General features: G+C 42.5%; 1 protein-coding gene across 1 annotated transcript in view; it reads left to right on the forward strand.

Annotated features, from left to right (window-relative positions):
- LOC126253232 (rac GTPase-activating protein 1-like) overlaps nucleotides 1-24,362 on the forward strand; it is a 163,668-nt gene that overhangs the window by 29,251 nt on the left and 110,055 nt on the right. Inside the window, exons 3-5 of the mRNA XM_049954422.1 lie at nucleotides 5,591-5,777; nucleotides 9,445-9,608; nucleotides 24,139-24,334. Of these exons, the coding sequence (XP_049810379.1) occupies nucleotides 5,591-5,777; nucleotides 9,445-9,608; nucleotides 24,139-24,334 (547 nt within the window). The remainder of the gene's footprint in view (nucleotides 1-5,590; nucleotides 5,778-9,444; nucleotides 9,609-24,138; nucleotides 24,335-24,362) is intronic.

The raw sequence follows: 24,362 nt of genomic DNA on the forward strand, positions 1-24,362 counted from the left end.
GCTTTTTGCTCTCCATCAGGCCGTTCAGTATGCCCGCTGCCACCGCCGTTCATTGTATGTACTCTGCTCTGACTCACTCAGTGCTCTTCAGAGCCTTGGAGCTCCCTCTCCAGTCCATCCCTTGGTTCAACGGATACAGCAGTCCCTCCATTCTTTCGCTGATAATGGTTCTCCTATCAGCTTTCTGTGGGTTCCCGGACATGTAGGAGTGCCTGGGAATGAGGCTGCGGATGCTGCAGCCAAGGCTGCAGTCCTCCTGCCTCGGCCAGCCTCCCATTGTGTCCCGTCATCTGACGTTCGTGGGGATGTTTGTAAGAGGCTTGTGTCGTTGTGGTGGGATGCTTGGTCATCCCTCCAAGGAAACAAGCTCCGGGCAGTAAAACCACTCCCAACTGCTTGGACAACCTCCTCCCGACCATCTCGGCGAGAGGAGGTCCTTCTGACCAGGTTGCGGATTGGGCATTGCCAGTTTAGCCACCGCTACCTGCTCTCCGGTGACCCAGCCCCGCAGTGCCCTTGTGGTCAGGCATTAACAGTGCGCCATGTTTTATTGTCGTGTCCCTGCATTAGTCAATCTCGTGTTGTCCTGTCCCTGCCATCTACTTTACCGGATATTTTAGCTGATGACGCTCGAGCAGCTGCTCGTGTTCTGCGTTTTATAACTTTGACTGGCTTGTCCAAAGACATCTAACCTTTTTACTTATTTTATCCACATCTTTGTTAGGTCTTTCTGGTGTCCCCCCTCCCCTTGAGTTTTACTAGATTCCCTGTGCTCTAACAACAGTGACTGGGCGCTAATGACCTCAGTAGTTGAGCGCCCTTAAACCCCACCAAAAACCTGGTTCCTGGCAATGCGGACCCCTGCCCTCCATGGCCATAAAGGATATTACAGGGACGATAGCAACTATAATAGTGTCAGGTGGAGTTAGTGTTCACGTCCTGAACTCAGTATGCAGTGAACCTGTGCCACCTTAAAGCTCTCTTGAAACTGTGGCTGTCAAGGATAAGGACGACGCAGGAAATAACTAACATGTATCTTCTTCCAGTTGGTGCAGTACCCCCCTGAACACTTTGGCTGCACTGGTTGATCAACTCCCTAAACCTTCCCTACTTTTGGGAGATTGTAACACTCATAACCCCTTGTTTAGTGGCACAGTTCTTACTGGCCGAGGCAGAGACGTCGAAAATTTACTGTCACAACTCGACCTCTGCCTCTTAAATACTGGGACCGTCACACATTTCAGTGTTGCACACGGCACATATTCGCCCATTGATCTCTCAGTTTGCAGTCCTGGCCTTCTCACATCTATCCACTGGAGAGCACATGATGACCACTTCCCCGTCTTCCTATCACTGCCCTGGTGTTGGGCCCATGGACGCCTGCCCAAGTGGGCTTTAAACAAGGTGGACTGGAAAACTTTCACCTCTGCTGTCACTGTTGAATCTCCCTCACGTGGTAACATCGATGTGGTGGTTGAGCAGGTAACTACTACGATCGATTCTGTGGCGGAAAACGCGATCGCTCGTTCTTTAGGATGCCCCGGCGAAAGACAGTCCCTTGGTGGTCGCTAGAAGTCGCTGAGGCAATCAAGGAGCGTCAGCGAGGTCTACAGCGGCACCCTTCCCTGGAGCACTTCATAGCCTTTAAGCAGCAATGTGCCCGTGTTCGCCAGCTTATCAAAAGGCAGAAACAGGAGTGTTGGGAGCGGTACGTTTCGACCTTTGGGTGCCATACGTGACCTTCCCAAGTCTGGGCAAAGATCAAATGAGTTTTTGGGTACCTGACCCCAACAGGTGTTCCTGGTGTTAACATAAATGGCGTGTTATTTATCGACCCAAATGCGATTGCCAAGCACTTTGCTGAGCATTATGCTCGTGCCTCTGCGTTGGAGAATTACCCCCCACCCTTTCGCATTCTCAAACAGCAGATGGAAGGGAAAGTCCTCTCTTTCACTATACGCCACAGTGAACCCTGTAACACCCCATTTACAGAGTGGGAGCTCCTCAGTGCCCTTGCACATTGCCCTGACGCAGCTCCTGGGCCCTATCGGATCCACAGTCAGATAATTAAACATCTCTTGTCTCACTACAAGTGATGTCTCCTCTTGATCTTCAACCACATCTGGTGCGATGACATCTTTCCATCGCACTGGCAGGAAAGCACTGTCATAACAGTGCTCAAACCTGGCAAAAACCCACTCGATGTGGATAGCTATCTGCCCATCAGCCTCATCATCGTTCTTTTTAAGCTGCTGGAATGTATGGTGTGACAGCGGTTGAGTTGGGTCCTGGAGTCATGTGGCCTACTGGCTCTGAACCAGGGCAGCTTCCACCTGGGTCGTTCTACCACTGCTAATCTGATGTCTCTTGAGCCTCGAGTCTGCCATCCGAACAGCCTTTTCCAGACACCAGCACCTTGTTGCAGTCTTTTCTGATTTACGAAAAGCATATGACACCACCTGGCGCCATCATATCCTTGGCACATTATAAAAGTTGGGTATCAGAGACCCGCTCCAGATTTTTATCCAGAATTTCCTGTCTCTTCGTACTTTCTGTGTACAAGTTGGTGCCTCCCATAGTTCCCCCTATATCCAAAAGGGGTCCCGCAGGGCTCTGTATTGAGTTTCTCTATTTTTAGTGGCCATTAATGGTCTAGCAGAGCTGTAGGGCCATCCGTCTCGCCCTCTCTATATGCAGACAACTTCTGCACTTCCTGCTCCACCAGTACTGGTGTTGCTACAGGGAGCCATCCACAAGGCGCAGTCATGGGCTCTAGCCCACGGTTTCCAGTTTTCGGCCGCAAAGTCATGTGTTATGCACTTCTGTTGGTTTCGTACCATTCATCCGGAACCAGAGCTTTACCTTACTGACGATCCTGTCACTGTAGTAGAGACGTATCGATTTTTAGGACTGGTTTTCAACACCCGATTGTCTTGGCTTCCTCACCTTAAGTGGAAGTACTGGCAGCACCTCAGTGCCCTCTGCTGCCTGAGCAACACCAACCAGGGTGTAGATCGCTCTATGCTGCTGCAGCTCTACAGAGTCCTTGTTCCATCCCGCCTTGACTATGAGTGTCTGGTTTATGGTTAGTTGGTGCCCTCAGCATTGCATTTACTCGACCCAGTGCACCACTGTGGTGTTCACCTAGCGACGGGACCTTTTAGGACGAGTCTGATGACAAGCGTCCTTGTGGAGGCCGGAGTGCATCCATTGCAGGTTAGGCATGCACAACTGCCGGCCAGTTACGTAGCACACGTTCATAGTTCTCCTGCGCATCTGAATCACCATATCCATTCTCACCCACGGCGGTTCATCTCCCAAATCGGCGGCCCAGGTCAGGGCTTCCAATTGCAGTTAATGTACGATCCTTTCTTTCCAAACTGGAGTCCCTGCCTTTACCACCTATACTTGAGGTCCATTCACGTACGCCTCCTTGGTGTACACCTAGGCCGCAGCTTCGCCTGGACCTTTCACATGGCCCTAAGGACTCTGTTAACCCCACAGCTCTCCACTGCCACTTCCCCTCGATTCTTGACAAGTACAGAGGCCACAAAGTGGTTTACACCGATGGCTGATGCTCACGTCGGCTTCACGTATGTCCATGGAAGACATATTGAACAGCATTCGTTGCCTGATGGCTGCAGCGTTTTCACTGCCGAGCTGGTGGCTATATGACGTGCTCTTGAGCACATCCTTTCATGTCCTGGGGAGGCATGTCTTCTGTGTACTGACTCCTTGAGCAGCCTAAAAGTTCTCGACCAGTGCTACTCTTGTCATCCTTTGGTAGCGACCGTCCAGGAGGCCATCTATGCGCCGGAATGGTCTGGTCATTCCGTGGTGTTTGTGTGGACCCCAGGTCATGTTGGAATCCCAGGCAACGAACTTGCAGACAGGCTGGCCAAACAGGCTACGCAGAAACCGCTTTTGGAGATTGGCTTCTCTGCAATTGACTTGCATTCAATACTACACCCCAAGGTTTTGCAGCTTCGGGAGACGAAATGGCACAACCTCAGCATGCACAACAAACTGTGTGCCATGAAGGAGACTATGAATGTGTGGCTGTACTCCATGTGGGCCTCTCGTGGGGACATTGGGGTTCTCTGCTTGCTCCGCATTGGCCACTCTTGGGTGACACATGGCTACCTCCTGCACTGTGATGAGCCACCTCAGTCTCGGTGCGGCACCTGGCTGACATGGCCCATATCTTGGTGAGCTGTTCTTCTTTGGATGCCCTGCAACAGACTCTTCAGTTACAGGACTCGTTGCCATTAATTTTAGCTGACAAGGCCTCATCAGCTAATTTAGTTTTACGTTTTATATGCGACGTTGGGTTTTATCATTCTATATATGTTTTAGCGCATGTCCTTTGTCCCATTTGTGTTTTCCACTCTAATACTTTTAGGGTGGATGTTTTAATGTGTCGCATAATGGCTGGCTTTCCCTTTTTATTCTCATGGCTACAGTCATCTGCTCTTGTTTTTACCCCTTCTACCTGTTTCTTGCTTCTCTCTATGGTTTTCCTTTCCTTTTTTTGTCCACCGTAGTGTTGGTTGTCCTGTCATTCTTGTGGTTCTTCCTTTCTCTTGTTATTGTGCTGTACATCTCCTTTCTTTTGTTCTTTCCGTTGTGTAATTATTTTGCTGGGGACAAGGGACTGATGGCCTTGTAGTTTGGTGCCTTCTCCCCCTCTTCTGAACGAACCAACCAACCAACCAACCATGTGTTGTGCAGGAACATCCACAGCACTCATGTTATGTGACTGGTGGGTGTGATTTCATTCTTGGTCTGTTCTTCTTCAAGAATGACACATTTCTGGTCAGTTAGGTGTACAGTGACATTTGCACATGATTCCAGCTTCACATAAATGCTACTGTGTTCACACCAATACATTCTTCCAAGGTGGGGGGACACCACATGTTGCTTGACAGGTGACAGATTTGCTTCGAGAAACCTTCAGTAATGATTGCATTATCTAGGCAGTTTCGAGGTGTTTGGCCTTCCAGACCTCCCTGTCTAAATCCATGTGACTTCTGGTTGTGGAGATATCTGGAAGGTCATGTCTATCAGGGATGTATCTGGACACTTCCTGACCTGAAGGATAGCATATGGCAACATATTGCTCTGATTACACCAGATATGCTGAGAGCTACTGTCAGACAAGCTGTGTTAGAGATGCAGCATGTTCCTGAGTCAGGAGAAGATATTAAACACATATTTTAAAATGTGACAATATCGTAATAACCATGCTCCAAATCTAGGGTTGTCATGTGTTTGATTGTTCCTCCCCTTTTCCTGCACCCAAACCACATTGACTGCTTATAGCATCATCTTTTCACCTGGCGGCAGAAAGTGGAAGTATTATTTTTTCAGCATACTTCATAAGTACACCGATTAGGAAACACGCTACCATGTTCCAGCATTCTGTGATGTATACAGCCAACACTGCAGCACTTAGAACATTGTCAGTTTAAGTGTAACCACCCGGTACATGCTGTTAAGGTCTAAAAAATTTCATTTATTTTATTTCCATTTTAGTTTAGTGATATGCAGCTTGTGCTATGTTAGAACCAAAACTTTCTTTTTTTTCCAGGAGAAGCAGATTGGTCTGGTGAGAGAGGTAGTATTCATAGAAAACAGAATAAATGATGAAACAAAGGAAAGACTTGCTTTCTTAAATAACACTGCCAGCCGCAGTCGTGTCAGCATAGGGAGACAAGATGCTAACATCCTTGAAGCACAGAGACTCAGTGCAATAAAAGAAGACTGTGATACTACAGGTACCAATACAGGACCACTACCCAGTTGTTTGATTTATGCTTTCATTATATTTTTTGTGGTTTTGACAGGCACCTAAACAAGACTTAAAATGTTGCAGAGCTTTAGGATGTCCTTCAGAATTAACTTACACAGGAAACACATACAAAACCTATATTGTACTGCTGCTGCTACTGCCGCCGCCTTTGCTAGACTGGTGCAGATGTCGTCAGGGGAGTTCCTGTGAAGAGAGAGGAGGTGGTTACGGGGAGGAAAGGGTATATTTGAAAATGTGGAATGTACTGCCCATAAGCCATCCCAGTCTCAAAAGGATATCCACTGCTCATGCAATCTATTGTCCTGCATCATCTGTTTATTTATTTATCTGTAGTGCACAACTATTCCCAACTCCTTGCCACATGGGCCATACTTTTGTGTGTGTGTGTGTGTGTGTGTGTGTGTGTGTGTGTGTGTGTGTGTGTGTGTGTGTTGTCTAATTTTGACAAAGGCCTTGTTGGCTGAAAGCTAATTGTATGACAGTCTTTTTGTTGTGCCTTTCTGCGAGTCGTCATACCCGCTACATGGTGAGTAGCAATGATCATTTTCGTTATTCTGAAATTACGTAACACATTGGATGTAATATCTGCTGGAAGCCATGGATGGAGATGGCTCAGTGGATTTGATACTTCTAGACGGACTGAAGCTTCTGATTCAGTGCTTTAGATGCCTACTAAATAAAATAGTTCTGTTTGATATGTATCCAAGTTTGCAGCTCATGGAAAATGTTTTGACAGGCAAAATGTTGCTCGTTATCTTGATGACCATTCAGCGAAAGACAAAAATTTTGTGCATTCCAGGGAAGTCTTACTATCGCCAGTGTCAATATTGTATGTTAATGGCCTCACAGAAATTATTAATTGCATCTGACTTTTCACAGATGATGCAAGTTTCTGTAAGGAACTGTCAAAATTACTACTAGTACCAGTCAGATAGAAAGAAAATGTTGATGTGGTGCAAAGTTTCTTCAGGAACTTGTAATGCGGGAAAAGTTGAGATTCATCTTACATAAAGTGTTATGGTGGTTATATACCCAGTTATCAATTAAGTCAGTTGGGCCACCAATTATCAGCAACTGTCAGCATGGTATAACAGTGGAGAATAAGGTAAAGTCATTTGTAGCTGATGCAAATTGCACACACCACATTCACCTTCAAATGTATTTCTTAACACTTTCATGGGCACATTCTTTTGTAGCGAGTCAATGTCAAAATAAAGCAGATAATTTTTTTTTTTTTTTTTTTCCACAAGATGATTGGCACATCCAGACATGGTAAGACTTACTCACAGAAGCTTTGTAAAACCACTAATTTGGTGAAAAGTGTGCTTCCCAAGGTCAACAGAAGACAAACAAATTTTGTGGTAAGTATACCTCCCTGCTAGCCGTGCGGTCTAACGCACTGCTTCCCAAGCGGGAATTCGTGCCAATCTCCGGCACGAATCCATCTGCAAATTAGCGTCGAGGTCATTTTCCATCTGCCTCGGTGAATGCGGGCTGGTTCCCCTTATTCTGCCTCAGTTACACTATGTCAGTGATAGCTACGTAAAGACTGTCTCCACTTAACATGTACACCATAATTACTCTACCATGCAAACATTGTCTGGAATGAGACGTTCCCGAGGAGGTCCACTGGGGGCCGAACCACACAATAACCCTGGGTTGGGGTGGCCATGGGCTGAATGGACTGCTGTAGCCTGTTGTTGGACTGTGTACCACTGAGGGCTACAGTGGGGATGAAGCCTCTGTCATTTCTAGCTCCCCAGTTCAATACATACATGCTGCCCAAGTCTCTTTGAGAAACGGCTTGGTGCTAAATATTATTCCCTTGAAAATTAAAATGTTATTTGGTTTGATATGTACTTCTCATAGCCCTAAAAGAGACATTTCGCAACAAACTGCAGCTCATGCAGCAGATTACTACTACACACCAGGCACTTACAGAACTGATACAATGCAGTAAGAAAAAACAGACAGTGGTAAGTGTATCCCCCATGGCCTACAAAGGGGTTAATATGTCACTTCATCCTCTTCAGATGAACAGTGTCATTTCATTACTGAAATGCTGGTGACAATGTTAAGGCATTTCTGTGTTGCTTGCATAATGTGTAAAACACTTAACAGAAAACTAAGTCCATAGCCACCATTGTTTCACAGGTTGAGAGAGGCAAAGAACAAGGGGGAAAAAGTTTGCATCTTAAGTCACAACATTGAAATAACTTAAGCAGCTTGTCTGTGCAGTTGGGGATATTGTTCTGAGGGTAATATTAAAAAAAAATGTGAATTTCTGAATTGGGCATGCAGATCATTCAGTTGGGGTGTTGCTAGACCGTCACCTCAAGTTGGAAGTTATGAGTTAGGCTACATCAGCAGCCAAAAGCAAGAATGGGCTGACAAGTAAATGAAAATCTATACTAAGTTGTGCTACAATGTTTGAGTGTCTCTTTGACTGAAACGTAGTCAAGTCATAGTTTGATCCACAAATTAAGGCTTTGAATTCCAGGACCTGTTCCATCATGAAGTTGAAGTTGATTTTCCCCATAGGATTAATTTTTGTTTGATCTAATTCGCCATACCTGTTACCAAAGAATTGGTTATTTAGACCATATAAAAGATTGTCATCACTCTTCTTACCTTTATCTTTAATAGTCTCTGTTACTGAGGAGGTGGAAGTGGAGTGTATTTTTAATGGCAGTGACGAATACAATATTAGAAAATTTCTTCTTATTATGCCTATGATTCCACTGTTATAAATTCTGTGACATTCATGATAAGCTCTTGAAAAGATTTCATTGGGCTGTTAAGTAAATCTTGCTATGTTCGTTATGCCTGACTATTATCATTTCTTACTAATAACAAAAGGAGGGTCAATATTGTTTGTTGAGGTACAATTTTTTTTTTTTTCCCCAAATCGATTTGAATCACTGTGTGACCATTATCAGTGCTAGTGTTGGACTCATAAATACAAGCAGTAACATTGCAATATCTGCACATACAAATGCAGAGTAATTGTCGGACTGAACTGGGCTGGGCTAGCCCAGTTACATTTTTACTTGTCAGACCAAAGGTACATATGCAACTGGGCTAGCCCAGCCGAGTTCTGTCTGGCTGGTACTCGTCATTGGTGTGTTCAGATATTGCAGTTTTACTGCTTGTATTTGAGTCCATAAGGCTTCAATACTAACACTGATGATGGTCATGCAGTGATTGAAATTGATTTGTAACAGAAATAAAGATTTCTCCTAAAATGACAAATGCTGACCCTCCTTTTGTTACTAATACTGCTGTGGTGGTCATGGTGCACACAAGTCTTGGAGTCCTCATTTAAAAAAAAAAAAAAAAAAAAAAAAAAAAAACACCTTTTCATAAGAAAACTTAAAAGCGGTTTTACTGATAGACTCATTAAAGCTTCTCATCAGTGTTATTGGGACTGCAGCTTGTGTTTGTGATGGGTTGTGGCAGGACATCCTGTTTTTATCCTTGCATCCATCAAATCTGAAGTCCATTAACAGTCATGCAGTGATACCCCAAGGTGTAAATGAAAATAATTTATTATTCACTTGTTTTAAATGTGTATCGTATACAAATAAATAGATAATAATTGGTAGTGTTGGTCATAAAAGTTTTTCTTTAAGGTTCGCTGCTATCAGATTTAAGTTACTCCCGGTCTGAAGATGACCTTGATGTGGACGTGGTCCGTACTATTAGATCTTGGAGAAAGCATCGTCCTTCCATAACTGTAGATGAGGTGGAAGATCATGTGCCAAAGCGCCGTAGAAAATCAAATAGGGCTATTGAGGTAAGTTGTTTATTTTCCTGCTTTACAATGTCATAAAAAATATATATTTGTACCTAATAAAGACAAAACAAGTCTTCTGTATTGAACTTTCTTGCTTCTAGTGGGGAAAAAAAGTTCAGTTCTTATTAATTCATTTGCCGAAATGTGTTATTAATAGCAATTTCAGTTGATTCAACCAAGCTATAATGTCAGCCCATTCTTGTTGCTGATGGAGCTGGAATGACAGGAATAATGTGTTGGTTTGGAATCCAACAAGCATTGTGCCTAGCGGGCCAACAGAATGAATGTGCGGGTCCATTGAGGTGCATGAAACTGACTAAAACATCATTTTCTTCTTCTGAAACTTCACACACATTACCAGTCCACCATTTTTTACCATATATACAGGCAATGTACTGGCCCGGTTGTAAGGTAGTAATATTTCTGAATGAAACTGTTGCTTGACTTTGGTCAACATTTGCCACCAAAAAAAATTGTATCATTGGATACTCTTACTACAAACTTGCTTTTCATTTAATGGCACAAAATGGTGATTTTCTCTTGTTCCTGATACTGTGCAGCCATTTTTGAACCTTGCTTCCTGCTCAGTTTTTAATGTTTCAGTTTCTTCTTTTGGAAGGTGAAAAAAAAATTGGATTCCTCTGATATTCTTTCTACAGTATTTAAACAAATCAGTTGGTGTCAAAATTTGGTCCTCGGTTGGTCTTTGAAGACTTGCTCTTGCTGCCAGGTACTTTACAGTTCCTCCAATTCCATCACTTGGAGTTTTTCCGCGGCTTGTAGCAAAAAAGTTCCATTCAGCTGAGATTCCAAAGCCATTTTGATGGTGGCAGAGATTGAGAATATTTTTGAAGTTTTTGTACTGTGTTGCTTGACCCATCACTGAAGTAGTAAATGTGTGTGATTTTTACAAGGAGACACTCTAGATCTTCTATTAATTTCACTATAAAAGCATGTAAAGCGATTGCATCATGTTTCAGGCTGTCGCTTATTATGCAGTAGCTGATGCTGCTGATGTCCAAGTTATTTCTGAAGTACACAACAAATGGGTGTAAAGTTACTTGGATGTTATTCCAGTGAAAACCTGGAGCTGCATCCTGGACAAAGAAGGAAAATTTTCAGTGAAGTCCATTAATATGATCAGTTCATTTGGCTTACAGCTTTCTTTCATCCATTTTAAGTACTTGCTCTGGTGCGTTGCAACGTAATAATGAGTGGAAAGTTTTCAAAAATTGACAATCAGATCTTCAATAAAATCCTCAGTGGTCATCTGCTTGGTTTCTAATGTATCTCTATCAGTGTGCACGCACTGTTTGAACTCAATGGTATCATGTGGATCACTGTCTTCAAAACTAATTTCTAAAAACCGTTCCAAGTAGTTCTTTTCCCGGACACATTTCACAGCGATGAAGGATGCAGTCTTTGGATTCCAAGTCACACACTGTTTTAGCAGTCAGACTCTTATATTCTTCTTTAATTTGAGTGCTTGCAAGCATCAGTTACACATTTTGGTGTAAAGTGCAACCACAGACTGAGTGGGTTCCTGTGGCACCCACAGTGATGCACCATTTTGGCCTCAATTTGCAACATTTGGAAAATCTAATTTCAGGCCCATGCTGAAGTCGATATGCAGCAAACATTTCTTTCAAATAATTCAGAAGAAGGTATTTTTGCATCAAAACTTTCTTTCTATTCTAATTGATACACGGTCTTTTTTACCTGGACAAATTCGGCTAAATTCTTCATTCTGAAAAAATGTTACCACTCTTTCTTTTACGGCATCTGGAATCTTCTTGCCACACTTGTTCTTTTGCAGAGCTAATACACCATTTTCTGCCTGTAACTTCCTAGCTGCTTTTACCATCCTCTCTGAAACACCAAATTCTTGCATTGTCTCTTTTATAGCCCAGCTTTGTGGTACTAATGTCAGTATTGGCAATTTTTCAGGCTGCCTTGACAATTGCAACTTCTTTCAATTCTTTAATCAGCTGCTTATAATCTTCACAATCAGGGCATATCTTGCTTGTGCTATGTGTTTGAAGATCTTTTGGGGGGAATCCTCGAGCAGGAATGTTACTCGCAATTTCCTCTTGAACTTTGCTTATTTTTCATTTTGCGTAACCTTTCACATCCCTTTTTGATACTCTGAAATTTTACAGGGGAGACCCCAAAAGTAGTCAGACTTCAATCGATTGATACTTCTGTATATGCTTCATCTTCTGACTGCTTTGAAGTGGACTGTGATTTTTCTGCTTTCTTTGCTAAAAATTGTTTTCTGCAAGTTGGACAGATCGTCTGACCAGGTTTCACATTGATCTTAGTCTTCGCTTACAATTATTTTGCTGTTTCCACATTGATAATTGGTAAACCCTTTTTAACAGAATGATTCTTTGCACCAAAAGGATTACAAGATATCTGTAGAAAGTCATATTTGTCCACAAGTATTGCTTTGTAATGAAAGCATGTTTGTGGATTTTCAGTAAGACATATCTCACTTCTTTGGTTTATTAATTCCTGTTGCTCTACTGAAAATTCTTTGATTCGAATGAAGCCTTGTTGATGTGTGTGTTTTCAGATGTTGTTGTTGTTGTTGATGCGGTCTTCAGTCCAGGGACTAGTTTGATGCAGCTCTCCATGCTACTCAATCCTATGCAAGCTTCTTCATCGCCCAGTACCTACTGCAACCTACATTCTGAATCTGCTTAGTGTATTCATCTCGTGGTCTCCCTCTAAGATTTTTACCATTCATGCTGCCCTTCAATACTAAATTTGTGATCCCTTGATGCCTCAGAACATGTCCTACCAACCGATCCCTTCTTCTAGTCAAGGTGTACCACAAATTTCTCTTCTCCCTAATTCTGTTCAGTACCTCCTCATTAGTTACGTGATCTACCCATCTAATCTTCAGCATTCTTCTGTAGCACCACATTTCGAAAGCTTCTATTCTCTTCTTGTCCAAACTACTATCGTCCACGTTTCACTTCCATACATGGCCACACTCTCTTCAAATACTTCCAGAAACGACTTCTTGAGACTTAAATCTATACTCAATGTTAACAAATTTCTCTACTTCAAAAATGTTTTCCTTGCCATTGCCAGTCTACATTTCATATCCTCTCTACTTCGACCATCATGAGTTATTTTGCTTCCCAAATAGCAAAACTCCTTTACTACTTTAAGTATCTCATTTCCTAATCTAATTCCCTCAGCATCACCCGACTTAATTCGACTACATTCCATTATCCTCGTTTTGCTTTTGTTGATGTTCATCTTATACCCTCCTTTCAAGACACTGTCCATTCCGTTCAACTGCTCTTCCAAGTCCTTTGCTGTCTCTGACAGAATTATAATGTCATCGGCGAACCTCGAAGTTTTTACTTCTTCTCCATGGATTTTAATACCTACTCCGAACTTTTCTTTTGTTTCCTTAATTTCTTACTCAATATACAGATTGAATAACATCGGGGATAGGCTACAACACTGTCTCACTCCCTTCCCAACCACTGCTTCCCTTTCATGTCCCTCCACTCTTATAACTGCCATCTGGTTTCTGTACAAATTGTAAATAGCCTTTCGCTCCCTGTATTTTACCCCTGCCACCTTCAGAATTTGAAAGGAAGTATTCCAGTTAACATTGTCAAAAGCTTTCTCAAAATCAACAAATGCTAGAAACGTAGATTTACCTTTCCTTAATCTATTTTCTAAGATAAGTCGTAGGGGCAGTATTGGCTCACGTGTTGCAACATTTCTACAAAATCCAAACTGATATTCCTCGAGGTCAGTTTCTGTATTCGTCTGTAAATAATTCGTGTTAGTATTTTGCAGTCATGGCTTATTAAACTGGTAGTTCAGTAATTTTCACATCTGTCAACACCTGCTTTCTTTGGGGTTGAAATTATTATATTCTTCTTGACGTCTGAGGGTATTTGCCTGTCTCATACATCTTGCTCACCAGATGGTAGAGATTTGTCAGGGCTGGCTCTCTCAAGGCTACCAGTAGTTCTAATGGAATGTTGTCTACTCCCGGGGCCTTGTTTCCGCTTAGGTCATTCAGAACTCTGTCAAACTCTTCACGCAGTATCATATCTCCAATTTCATCCTCATCTACATCCTCTTCCATTTCCATAATGTTGTCCTCAAGTACAGCACCCTTGTACAGACCCTCTAAATACTCCTTCCACCTCAGAATTTCAGTATGAAGGACGGCATGAAATTGAGAAATCTGGATCCGGGTGCTGAAGATGTGTATTAGTTGCCCACCGTGTAGCGATAACAACAGTGGACATCGTAAACTGACAATACACAATTGCACTTGCTTATTCAAAGCAGGTGACGTCATACTGCTGCACGGGTGCACATGTAAATGGAATTTTGCTGCAGTCAGCAGCCAGGGTGTGAATTAGATACTAAGATGCTATGATCCTCCTTGAAAAGATCGTCCATAGATGGGACAAAATGTTGGGTTTTAATACGAAATCTGTTTGACCATGGTGTAATAGCCCATAATATTTCATTAACTGTGACTTTCATGATTCAGTAACTTAAAAATATGTTTCTTAATTTATTTCATTGTGTGATTTGTTAATGGCAAGGGAACTGCCAGCCCACGTCGTTGCCACCCCTCACCCTCAGAGCTCTCAATCAAAGGAAAAAATATAGTATAGTCATGTTTTTCTTTCAAGAAAATTATTGACGTCAGTATAACATAGGTTTTTAATTGGGTTATAACTGGAACTATTTATTGCTACTTGAAACTTGCCGTTAGTCTTCCAAAATACTACAAATATTCCATATCTCCACATGTATGCCCTCCCATACAAACTATCGCATGGTAAACATACATAATTTGTATTCCATCTTCGTCCACACTTATTGCGCCGTATTTGAATCAGCTTTGGTGGTTGTGGAAGTGGTTAGTCTTCAAATAGTTTGTCATTCAGACATTGGAAAAATATACATACCTGACTAATTCCCATAGGAGGTCATAATATCCGATGATTTAGGAGACCAGGTCAAATAGGCTGAACCAACAGATCTTACTTTCTGGAATTAGCTAGTCCAGAACATCACTCCCCCCTCTGTGTTCATTTAATGATACAGCACAGTTTTTGTTGCAGAATGATGGCTGGGCAGCTACGTGTGATAAAGCATATAGTGGCAGCACTTTATTGATTGCATTGTGTTGACCTCAAGTTAATAACAGAGGTAATACCAGCCACTACTTACCCTCTGTGTTGTATAAGTGGCAACAGGTTTGTTCTACTTAACCTCTGGGAGGATGGTTTTTGATAACTAGTGAGAGATGAGGAAAGATACATGTTTCGATTGTTGAAATTGGATCGACTTTATACTCATCATGAGATATTACTGGTTGTGTTGGCTCCTGAAAGGCCACCTTAAAGTGAACTTACAATGTTCTTGTTTTCTGAATGTGTTACTTTTTTTGTGGTGAAATTCTTGTTGGGATATGACTTTATTTAAATTATTTGATAGTAAATATTTTTGTCGTTTGGGGATCACTCCACATAAAATCAACCAGTAAAAACACAAATTTGAACCTTAATGATTTAGAATTTTCGAATTTTTTGTAATTTTATTCTACCTATCAAAATAAGATAAAATTTAAGATTTTGTGGACATTTTATTTTTGAGTTGTTAGTTTTTGAAGTTTCCGAAAATGTGCAATTTTTGCCACTTTTTAAAACTAATAAAATGACCATGCCTCAAAGTACTTGACATACTGACCTGAGTTGTATACCAATTTATTCAGTTTATTATAGGCTTTTAAAATACGTACTGCTTGAACAAATTCATTATAATACAAAATTTTCCCAAACCAAAACTTTTTAAATTTTGATAACTTCAAAATCAGATTTTTGATTTTGAATAAAAGTATGTTAGTTGTACACTGCTTGTTAATTCGTGTGCCAAGTTTTGTAATTGTATTCCAAAGGCAAATTACTTTATTTTACTGCTGTTTGATTTGCCACTTGTCTCAGCTGCACTTGGTTTGCAGGCTGGTTCATAAAACTATTATTAATATGAAATTATTGAGAACTAATTAAGCACACTTCACTTTTATCATATTAAAATTGTACTAAACTATGCCATATATAAGTTAACGCAAATAATGAAAGGTATAGTACAATTTTTCATTTTATATAACTTTTAATTTATGGTAGTTTGGTTCATGTTTGTAGAACAACTTTGTGTGATTGTGTCTGGGCTCATGGTATAAAGTGGCAGTAAAGCACTGGTGTCATGATTTAAAATCAGGCTTAATTACGCCTGTGTTGGCATACATATATCCCAACATGTACCAAGCACAGCCAACAAAGTGGAATATTGTATTCTCATATTCAAACATCTGCAGTTCAAGATTTTATTAGGAACTTCAGCATTTTAAATAATGACACTGGCACATTTGTGCCCCTTCGTCACCTGAGGATTTTAATGTAGAATGAAACCAATGGCCTATTAGATGTACATAAAATAAGTTGAAATGGTTTTCTTAACTTTTGTAGGAATCAGCTGTGAAAGCACAAAATGTGATCAAATATTATCTCCCATCCAGTTGTTAGAGTAGGATAAAGCGTGTTGTCATCGGTCACTCTCTAATTCACAAATAATTAGCATACAGCATAAAAAAAAGAGCTTGGCTGAAAGTTTTTATAAAGCCACATCTGTGAACAGGCACTCAAAAGTATCAAGAATTTATTCCCGTGAGCAAAGCCAAAGGTAAATCAAAAAAATGTTTCTGATTGTAAGGATTTTGATGTTCATAAAATTCAAGTGGGTCCAGATGCTGCAGCATTTGAAAAGACTACAGGACTTGTTGCTTGCTCATTTATACATCCTTTCGTGGAGCACTTTCTTTTTTATAACCAAGACGACCAGATAAATTGATTGCAGTAAAAAAACTTCATACCTAGTAAATGAAGTCTCGCAATTGCCACTAGTAGAACATACAGACGGTCAGATGAAGATCTGTGAAGTCAGGGATTGTATTGGAAAAAACTTGTGTTTACATAAATAATCTGTAATGATGGCTTGGGAGATCTAGGTTACGTCATTTGAAAGAAAACTGCAATACATGATCTTGTAGTCTAAGAAGAGTCTAAAATATCTTTCTTGCTGAAGGGTCAATAAAAAAATTCTTTGAAAGGCATTCAAACAACACATTGTTAATTAATAACCGCTACATCATTGTTTAATTACTTTGATCAGTATTAATGTACAGATACTCCCAATTGTTTAGGGTAATGTGAGGGAGAAAATGCACGAATAATAGAGATATTTTCAAATACTTACTCTTTCTTCAAAAGTTTATTGAAGTTCTGTGCATAGCTACAGCATGCCTGATTATTTCTTAAAATAGTCTGTGATGTTGATCTGCTCCTGAGAGGAATTTATATTTTTCCTCACAGCATTTCAAATTTTTCTTGCAGCAGTAACACCATTGTGCTGAAACGCCCTGTGGCCCATATGATCTAGAAGAGTATCAACAGACTGCAACGTGGTGCAGTGATTGACAAGGTCATTGACTTCATCCCCAGTTTCACATTCACTGTCTTCTTTGTTTTGTTTAGGATCCGTGACAATTTCAGTGTCACTCTTATATTGGAAACGGGGTTCGTATGTGCTGACCTTCAGCCAACCATTCAAATTTTCTTAGACATCTATAAAACTATTTAAACCGGTTGCCAGATCCATTAATTGAACAGGTGTTATTTTTTTATCACCGGAACCTGGGAAATCAGTTTCTTCTATATACGGAAGAATTTTCCTTCATGATCAAACTAGTGTATGTGGCTTGACGTCCTGCCAGGCATCACAAATCCCGTGCATGGCATCTATAATTGTCATCTTCTTCCAGAACACCACCAAATTGTCCTCACCAAGTAACAATCTCAGCAGATGAGCCCATTAGTGCTGTTTTACTGGTGCAATTATGCCTTTGTCCATTGGCTGTGTAATGGCAGTCAAGTTAGTGTGTAAAAACTTAGTTACAATGAGATCACCATCATATATGAGAATCCTCTCATCAGAATGGCATGAACTGCGCTCTTAAAAGCAAGGTTGTGGTTGGTAGACATTTCCAATATACCAGTTTCATCTGCATTGTAAATTTGGACTGGTGTAAAATTCTAGTCCACAAATTTTTGGAACTCTTCCTGGAAGCGATCAGCAGCTGCAACATTTGAACTAAGCCTCTGTCTTTGTACAGTAATTTCACAAAACACATGACGGTTTTTGAACCTGGTTAGCCATCCAGATGAGGCAATAAATTCTCCCTCTAACCCTAGAGCTTGATGAGAAAAATCGTACCTTTTCGACACAAACCGTGCCTCAACTAATGAACCTTCTGCTCTGTTTTGGCTGAACCACTGCAAAAGAGCAGCATCTAATTCATCAAATGTAGATCTCTTGGTGATTTTTTTTGTGCAGATTGTCCAGAACTAGAATCGCATTTCAGTACCATGATCAGTACTTGGTTTCCCCCTTCTCAAATCTTTCAATTATTCCAAATTTTTGTTTTAATGTCAAACATGTTTATTTAGTCTCTCTTTCATTTCTTTTACAGAGTCCTTTAAATGTGCTTCAGTGACACTCACATGCTGATAAACATCAGAAAACCGAGATTGTTTTCCATTGACTGAGGCAATCATTGCACCCCCATCCATTACTGGCTCCCCTCCACGACGGAAACACAGTGAACGAGCAACCCCCATGATAGATGGCTCCCATGTTACAGTGGAACATTAATGGGTTCAGGACACATGTGGAGGAACTGAAACTGCAAGTGCAGGAATGCCCCCTGTGCCTGTGTTTTCAAAAAACACACATTAAAGCCACTGACACCCCGGTGTTATTGGGCATCCTTCACCGAAAGGGTGATCTGACTTGGGGCAGAGCCAAGAGAGGGGTTGCTGTGTTCGGCGATAATCTGCTTCATTCCGTCCTTTCTCCTTGGCTATTGACCTGCAAGCAGTTGCTGTCAAAATTCATGGATATCGAAGGATCGCCATTTGCTAGCTGTATTTACCCCTGCCAGATGCAACAGACTCTGAGGTTCTCATAGACCTTGTGGGCCACCTCCGCTACCATTTCTCCTGGTAGACTTCGATGTCCATCATGTCTTGTGGGGCTCTCCCTCTACTTGCCCTCAGGGTCGGGTTATGGAGAGCCTCATGACATCTCATAAGCTGTGCCGCCTCAACACGGGTAATCACGTTCATTTATGCACTGCTTCTGGGTCATCCTCAGCCTCTCTTTCTGCTCTCGAGCCCTTGCAGACTCCGTTCAATCGGAGGTCATCGACGACCTTCATTTCCAGTGATTGCATTCACGTTTTGAATGGAGCATTACCAGAAGAGAAGCTACAATCATGGATGGTCAGCAGGGCTAACTGGATGCAATTCAGTCTGCTGGCTGCATTTGTACATCACAACAGTGTCCAGGACTGAGTGGACTACATATCACAAGTGATCCATCATGCTGCTGACTTAACCATCCCAAAGTCCTCATGTTAGGAGGCCACCTGTATCTTGGTGGACAGATGAGTGCCATTCAACTATCTGGGACAGACGATTTAAATGCTGTCCTATAGCAGATAACCTCACAGCCTTTTGAGTTGCAAGAGCCAAGGCTCGATACGTAGTTAGGAGAGCAAGAAAAGGTCATGACAAGTGTTACTGTACTCTATCAACCATTCCATTTGTTCTATGAAAGTATGGGAAGCCATCAGGAGGATTTCTGGCAGACACAGCTGTTTACCAATAGCAGCAGTGCTGAAACAAGGATGTCTCCAAACAGTGCCCGGAGACTTCGCTCAAATGCTGACGGAGAATTTTGCACTAACTATTGCCAGTGCCAGCCAGGATCCGGCATTTCGTGACTGCCATGCTACTGTAGAGATGGAAGATTAAACTTCAGATCCAACAATTCTGAGACTTACAGCTACCCTTTCTCCATGTGTGAGCTGGAGTCGGCCCTGCCTGAGACTTGCAATACTGCACTTCGTCTCAGCCAAATCCCTCACTGTATGCTTAGAAGTTTGCAGCCGCATAAAAGGAAATCCTCCTCAAATGTTTTAATTTTATATGGCGGACTTTCCCAGCTTGTGGAGGGAGGCACTTTTGGTACCTCTCCTCAAACCGGAAAGGACCGCACATATCTCAGTAGTTATTGGAGTATGCCTTAACGAGGTATGTAGGGAAGACCCTGGAGCATATTCTGTTTATTAGAGACCTTTGCCACTCTGTGTGAATCCCGGAGATTTCGGTCCACTGCCTACAACCTTACCCTGCTAGAGGCAGCTATTCACAGCAGGCTTTCCTCTGTAAACATAACTGCATTTGCATATTCTTAGATGTCAGTAAAGTGTACTATACTGCTTGAAGACACTGTATTCTCACACAACTGCATCAGTGGGGCTTTCGTGGTCACCTCCCCATCTTCACATGGTCTTTCCTGTTTGAGCAGTTTCTTAGGACTTGAGTTGGTGACTTGCTGTCAGGTCGTTTTGGGCAGGAGAATGGTGTCCCTTACAGCACTGTTTTAAGTGTTACCGTGTGTGTGTGTGTGTGTGTGTGTGTGTGTGTGTGTGTGTGTCGCAAGCACGTTTTCATCGTTCTGGAATTTTTTTTCACTATGAGGTGTGCCTTTCTATGTTTTAGAGACTCGGGGAGGTTTCTGGGTCTCATTGCCACAACTGACGGATGTGAAAGTCAGAACCCTGAGGACCCAGAAGTCACTAGATATCATAAAGTATCTTAGCCACACGTTTTTGAGTGGACAGGGCATGTCTACTTCATGGTTACAGGGCTTTCATGCATTTTTGGCTGGACTATAGGTGCACAGTGTACGGGTCAGTGAGGCCTTATTTGAAGATCATTGACACTGTACACCACAATAGGATTCGGCTCGCCATGGGTGCTTACAGACCAATCCCGTATTGAATCTCTGTGCTGAGGCTGGGGAACCGCCACTCATCGTCCCGTGGCAGCTTCTGATGTAGGGCATGTAAGTTCCTCGCAGCTCCAACTTCTCCCACATACCATGCTGTTGCTCTTCAACCTCTGGAACACCTTTTCTCCAACTGTCCACGAGCCACACTGTTGTTTGAGATCCGTGTGCAGCGTCTACTGGAGTTACTTGGTGTGGACAGAGTACATCCCCAAATCAAGGGTTTTAAACATTTGCCATCCTAGTTACTGCAGAGGCCCGGTACAATTTTAGATTTAGTGCATTACAGGGGAGATTGTACTCCTGCTTCTGTTTTTAATGCGACATTTTCTATGAGCATCACACCTTCGTAGCTGTCTTTATGGATTGGTCTAAGTTGGGGAATCCATTGGCTGCTCTGTCGTTTTTTGGATTGTGTCCTCAGTGTTCAACTGCCTCAGGAATTCACTGTCTTTGACGCCGAATTATGTGTGTTCTTGTGGACACGGTATCAGGTGAGTCGTTCTTCCAGTGCTAAATTTCTTGACTGTTCAAATTATCCGAGTGCACTCCACTCGATCCATTGTTTGTACCCAGTGGGTAATTAATCCAGAATGTCTTCCTCCAACTAGGATGACTGGGGAAGGAGGTGTCTTTATGCTGGATAACAGGGCACATGAGTATTGTGTTGAACGAAAGAGCAGATCTAGCAGCCAAGGAGGTGTGTTGTGATTCTCAGTTCCTTCAGTGCACCATCCTCCTACATGCTAGCACCTCGCTGTTGAGGTACAAAGTCATGCATGGAGGGGAAGACAAGTGGCTGAAAGCGACTGACAATAAGCTCCGTGTAGTAAGGCCCGCAACTCGGCTGTGGCATACTTCCTTCTAGCCACATCGAAGGGACGAAGTCCTTCTTAATCTTCATCTCATCAGCCACAGCCCTATGACTCACAGCTTTTTGTTGTGGCAAAAGGACCCTCTGATGTGTGGTGCTTGTGGCACACAGATCATTATGTGCCACATTTTATTGAAATGTGTTCTATTTTCTAACCAGCAGGCCGCGGCGGATTTACCATGGGATCTGCTCTCTGTTTTACATAATGTTCAAAGGAATGTGGTTAGATTTTTAAATTTTTGTGAATTGTCCAATATTTTCCCCAAGAATTTAGGGGAATGATTTTAATGTGTTCACAGGGTAACTGGCTCACCTACGATTTTATAAGTGGTCAGCAAGTCACATTTCCCTGTGCTTTTCTTTTAGCTCCTCTGTTGTTTTACTTGTGTTTCAATCTCCTGTATATCACGTTTTACTTTTTATTCATTGTATTAGTGTGTATGTTAACATTTTTGCTGTTTCATTTATTCATTTCATGTAATGTTTGTGAGGGCACTGATAACTTTGCCGTTGCGCATCTGGCAGCGCAACCCCCCCCCCCCCCCCCCCCCCCCCCACACACACACACACTTGTTACTGACTTTAGTTTTTCTCTTTTTAATTCATTGAATGAGTCAATAAATGATTATGTGCTCAGTTACACACACAGTTTCAGCACTCATTAACTTTTGAGACCCTGCAGTTATGGTAGTTAGATGCACTAAATACATTCCTCTCTCCTAGGTAAAGTTGGTAATCACCAGAAACTAGTCAGCACTAGTTCATGTCATTCAGCTTACGTAGATTCTGCAACACCCCTCAGTCAAGTCATCGAGAATATTCGTAGGCTGCATTCACCTAGTGTCTTACCCCGGAAACCATCCTTGTAACCATTGATGCCACTTCCCTATACACAAATATCTCGCACGTCCAGGGCCTCGCTGCAATGGAGCTCTAACTTTCACGCCGATCACATGCCACCCTACCTAAAACCTCTTTCCTCATTACCTTAGCCAGCTTCATCCTGACTCACAACTTCTTCACTTTTGAAGGCCAGACATACCAACAATTAAAGGGAACAGCCATGGGTACCAGGATGGCCCCCTCGTATGCCAACCTATTCATGGGTGGCCTAGAGGAAGCCTTCCTGGTTACCCAGGCCTGCCAACCCAAAGTTTGGTACAGATTTATTGATGACATCTTCATGATCTGGACTCACAGTGAAGAAGAACTCCAGAATTTCCTCTCCAACATCAACTCCTTTGGTTCCATCAGATTCACGTGGTCCTACTCCAAATGCCATGCCACTTTCCTTGACGTTGACCTTTATCTGTCCAATGGCCAGCTTCACACATCCGTCCACATCAAACCCACCAACAAGCAACAGTACCTCTACTATGACAGCTGCCACCCATTCCATATCAAACGGTCCCTTCCCTACAGCCTAGGCCTTCGTGGCAAACGAATCTGCTCCAGTCCTGAATCCCTGAACCATTACATCAACAACCTGAAAACAGCTTTCGCATCCCGCAACTACCCTCCCGACCTGGTACAGAAGCAAATAACCAGAGCCACTTCCTCATCCCCTCAAACCCAGAAGTGTCCCACTTGTCAGGATACTTCCCGGGACTGGATCAGACTCTGAATATGGCTCTCCAGCAGGGATAAGACTTCCTCAAATCCTGCCCTGAAATGAGATCCATCCTTCATGAAATCCTCCCCACTCCACCAAGAGGGTCTTTCCGCCGTCCACCGAACCTTCGTAACCTCTTGGTTCATCTGTATGAAATACCCAAACCACCTTCCCTACCCTCTGGCTCCTACCCTTGTAACCGCCCCCAGTGTAAAACCTGCCCCATGCACCCTCCCACCACCACCTACTCCAGTCCTGTAACCCGGAAGGTGTACACGATCAAAGGCAGAGCCACGTGTGAAAGCACCCATGTGATTTACCAACTGACCTGCCTACACTGTGAAGCTTTCTATGTGGGAATGACCAGCAACAAACTGTCCATTCGCAAGAATGGACACAGGCAGACAGTGTTTGTTAGTAGTGAGGATCACCCTGTGGCTAAACATGTCTTGGTGCATGGCCAGCACATCTTGGCACAGTGTTACACCGTCCGGGTTATCTGGATACTTCCCACTAACACCAACTTATCCGAACTCCGGAGATGGGAACTTGCCCTTCAATATATCCTCTCTTCCCGTTAGCCACCAGGCCTCAACCTCCGCTAATTTGAAGTTGCTGCCTCTCATACCTCACCTGTCATTCAACAACATCTTTGCCCCTGCACTTCCGCCTCGACTGACATCTCTGCCCAAACTCTTTGCCTTTAAATATGTCTGCTTGTGTCTGTATATGTGTGGGTGGATATGTGTGTGTGTGCGCGCGCGAGTGTATACCTTTCCTTTTTTCCCCCCTAAGGTAAGTCTTTCCACTCCCGGGATTGGAATGACTCCTTACCCTCTCCCTTAAAACCCACCTCCTTTCGTCTTTTATATGAATGATACTACAGGCATCCAAATAACACTGAATACAATTGACAGTAAACCAGTTTCCACTATTTGTATACTTGAGAATATAACTGAGTTTTGTTGAGCTGAAGCGTATGTCTTCACCTGGAAACTATTATTATTATTATTTTATTTTATTTATTTTTTTTAATTATGACATATTTTATTGTATCTACACTACTGGCATTTTAGATTGATGGTGTGGAGGCAGGACCTGATGAACACCTTGTTGCGACAACTACTTTCAAAATGGCGCGTGATGGTCCCATATCTGCAACTTCCAGAATTGAGGCTGTACCATCATCTGAAACCAAAAGCTCTCTTTCAACACCAGTTGTGCCACCTCTAAAAAATGTTGTAGCATCAGCTCCACCAAAACCGACAGACTGTAAGTAATCCTCAGTTTCCGCTTACGT

This window comes from Schistocerca nitens, chromosome 4, assembly GCF_023898315.1.
Source record: "Schistocerca nitens isolate TAMUIC-IGC-003100 chromosome 4, iqSchNite1.1, whole genome shotgun sequence".
NCBI lineage: Eukaryota > Metazoa > Arthropoda > Insecta > Orthoptera > Acrididae > Schistocerca > Schistocerca nitens.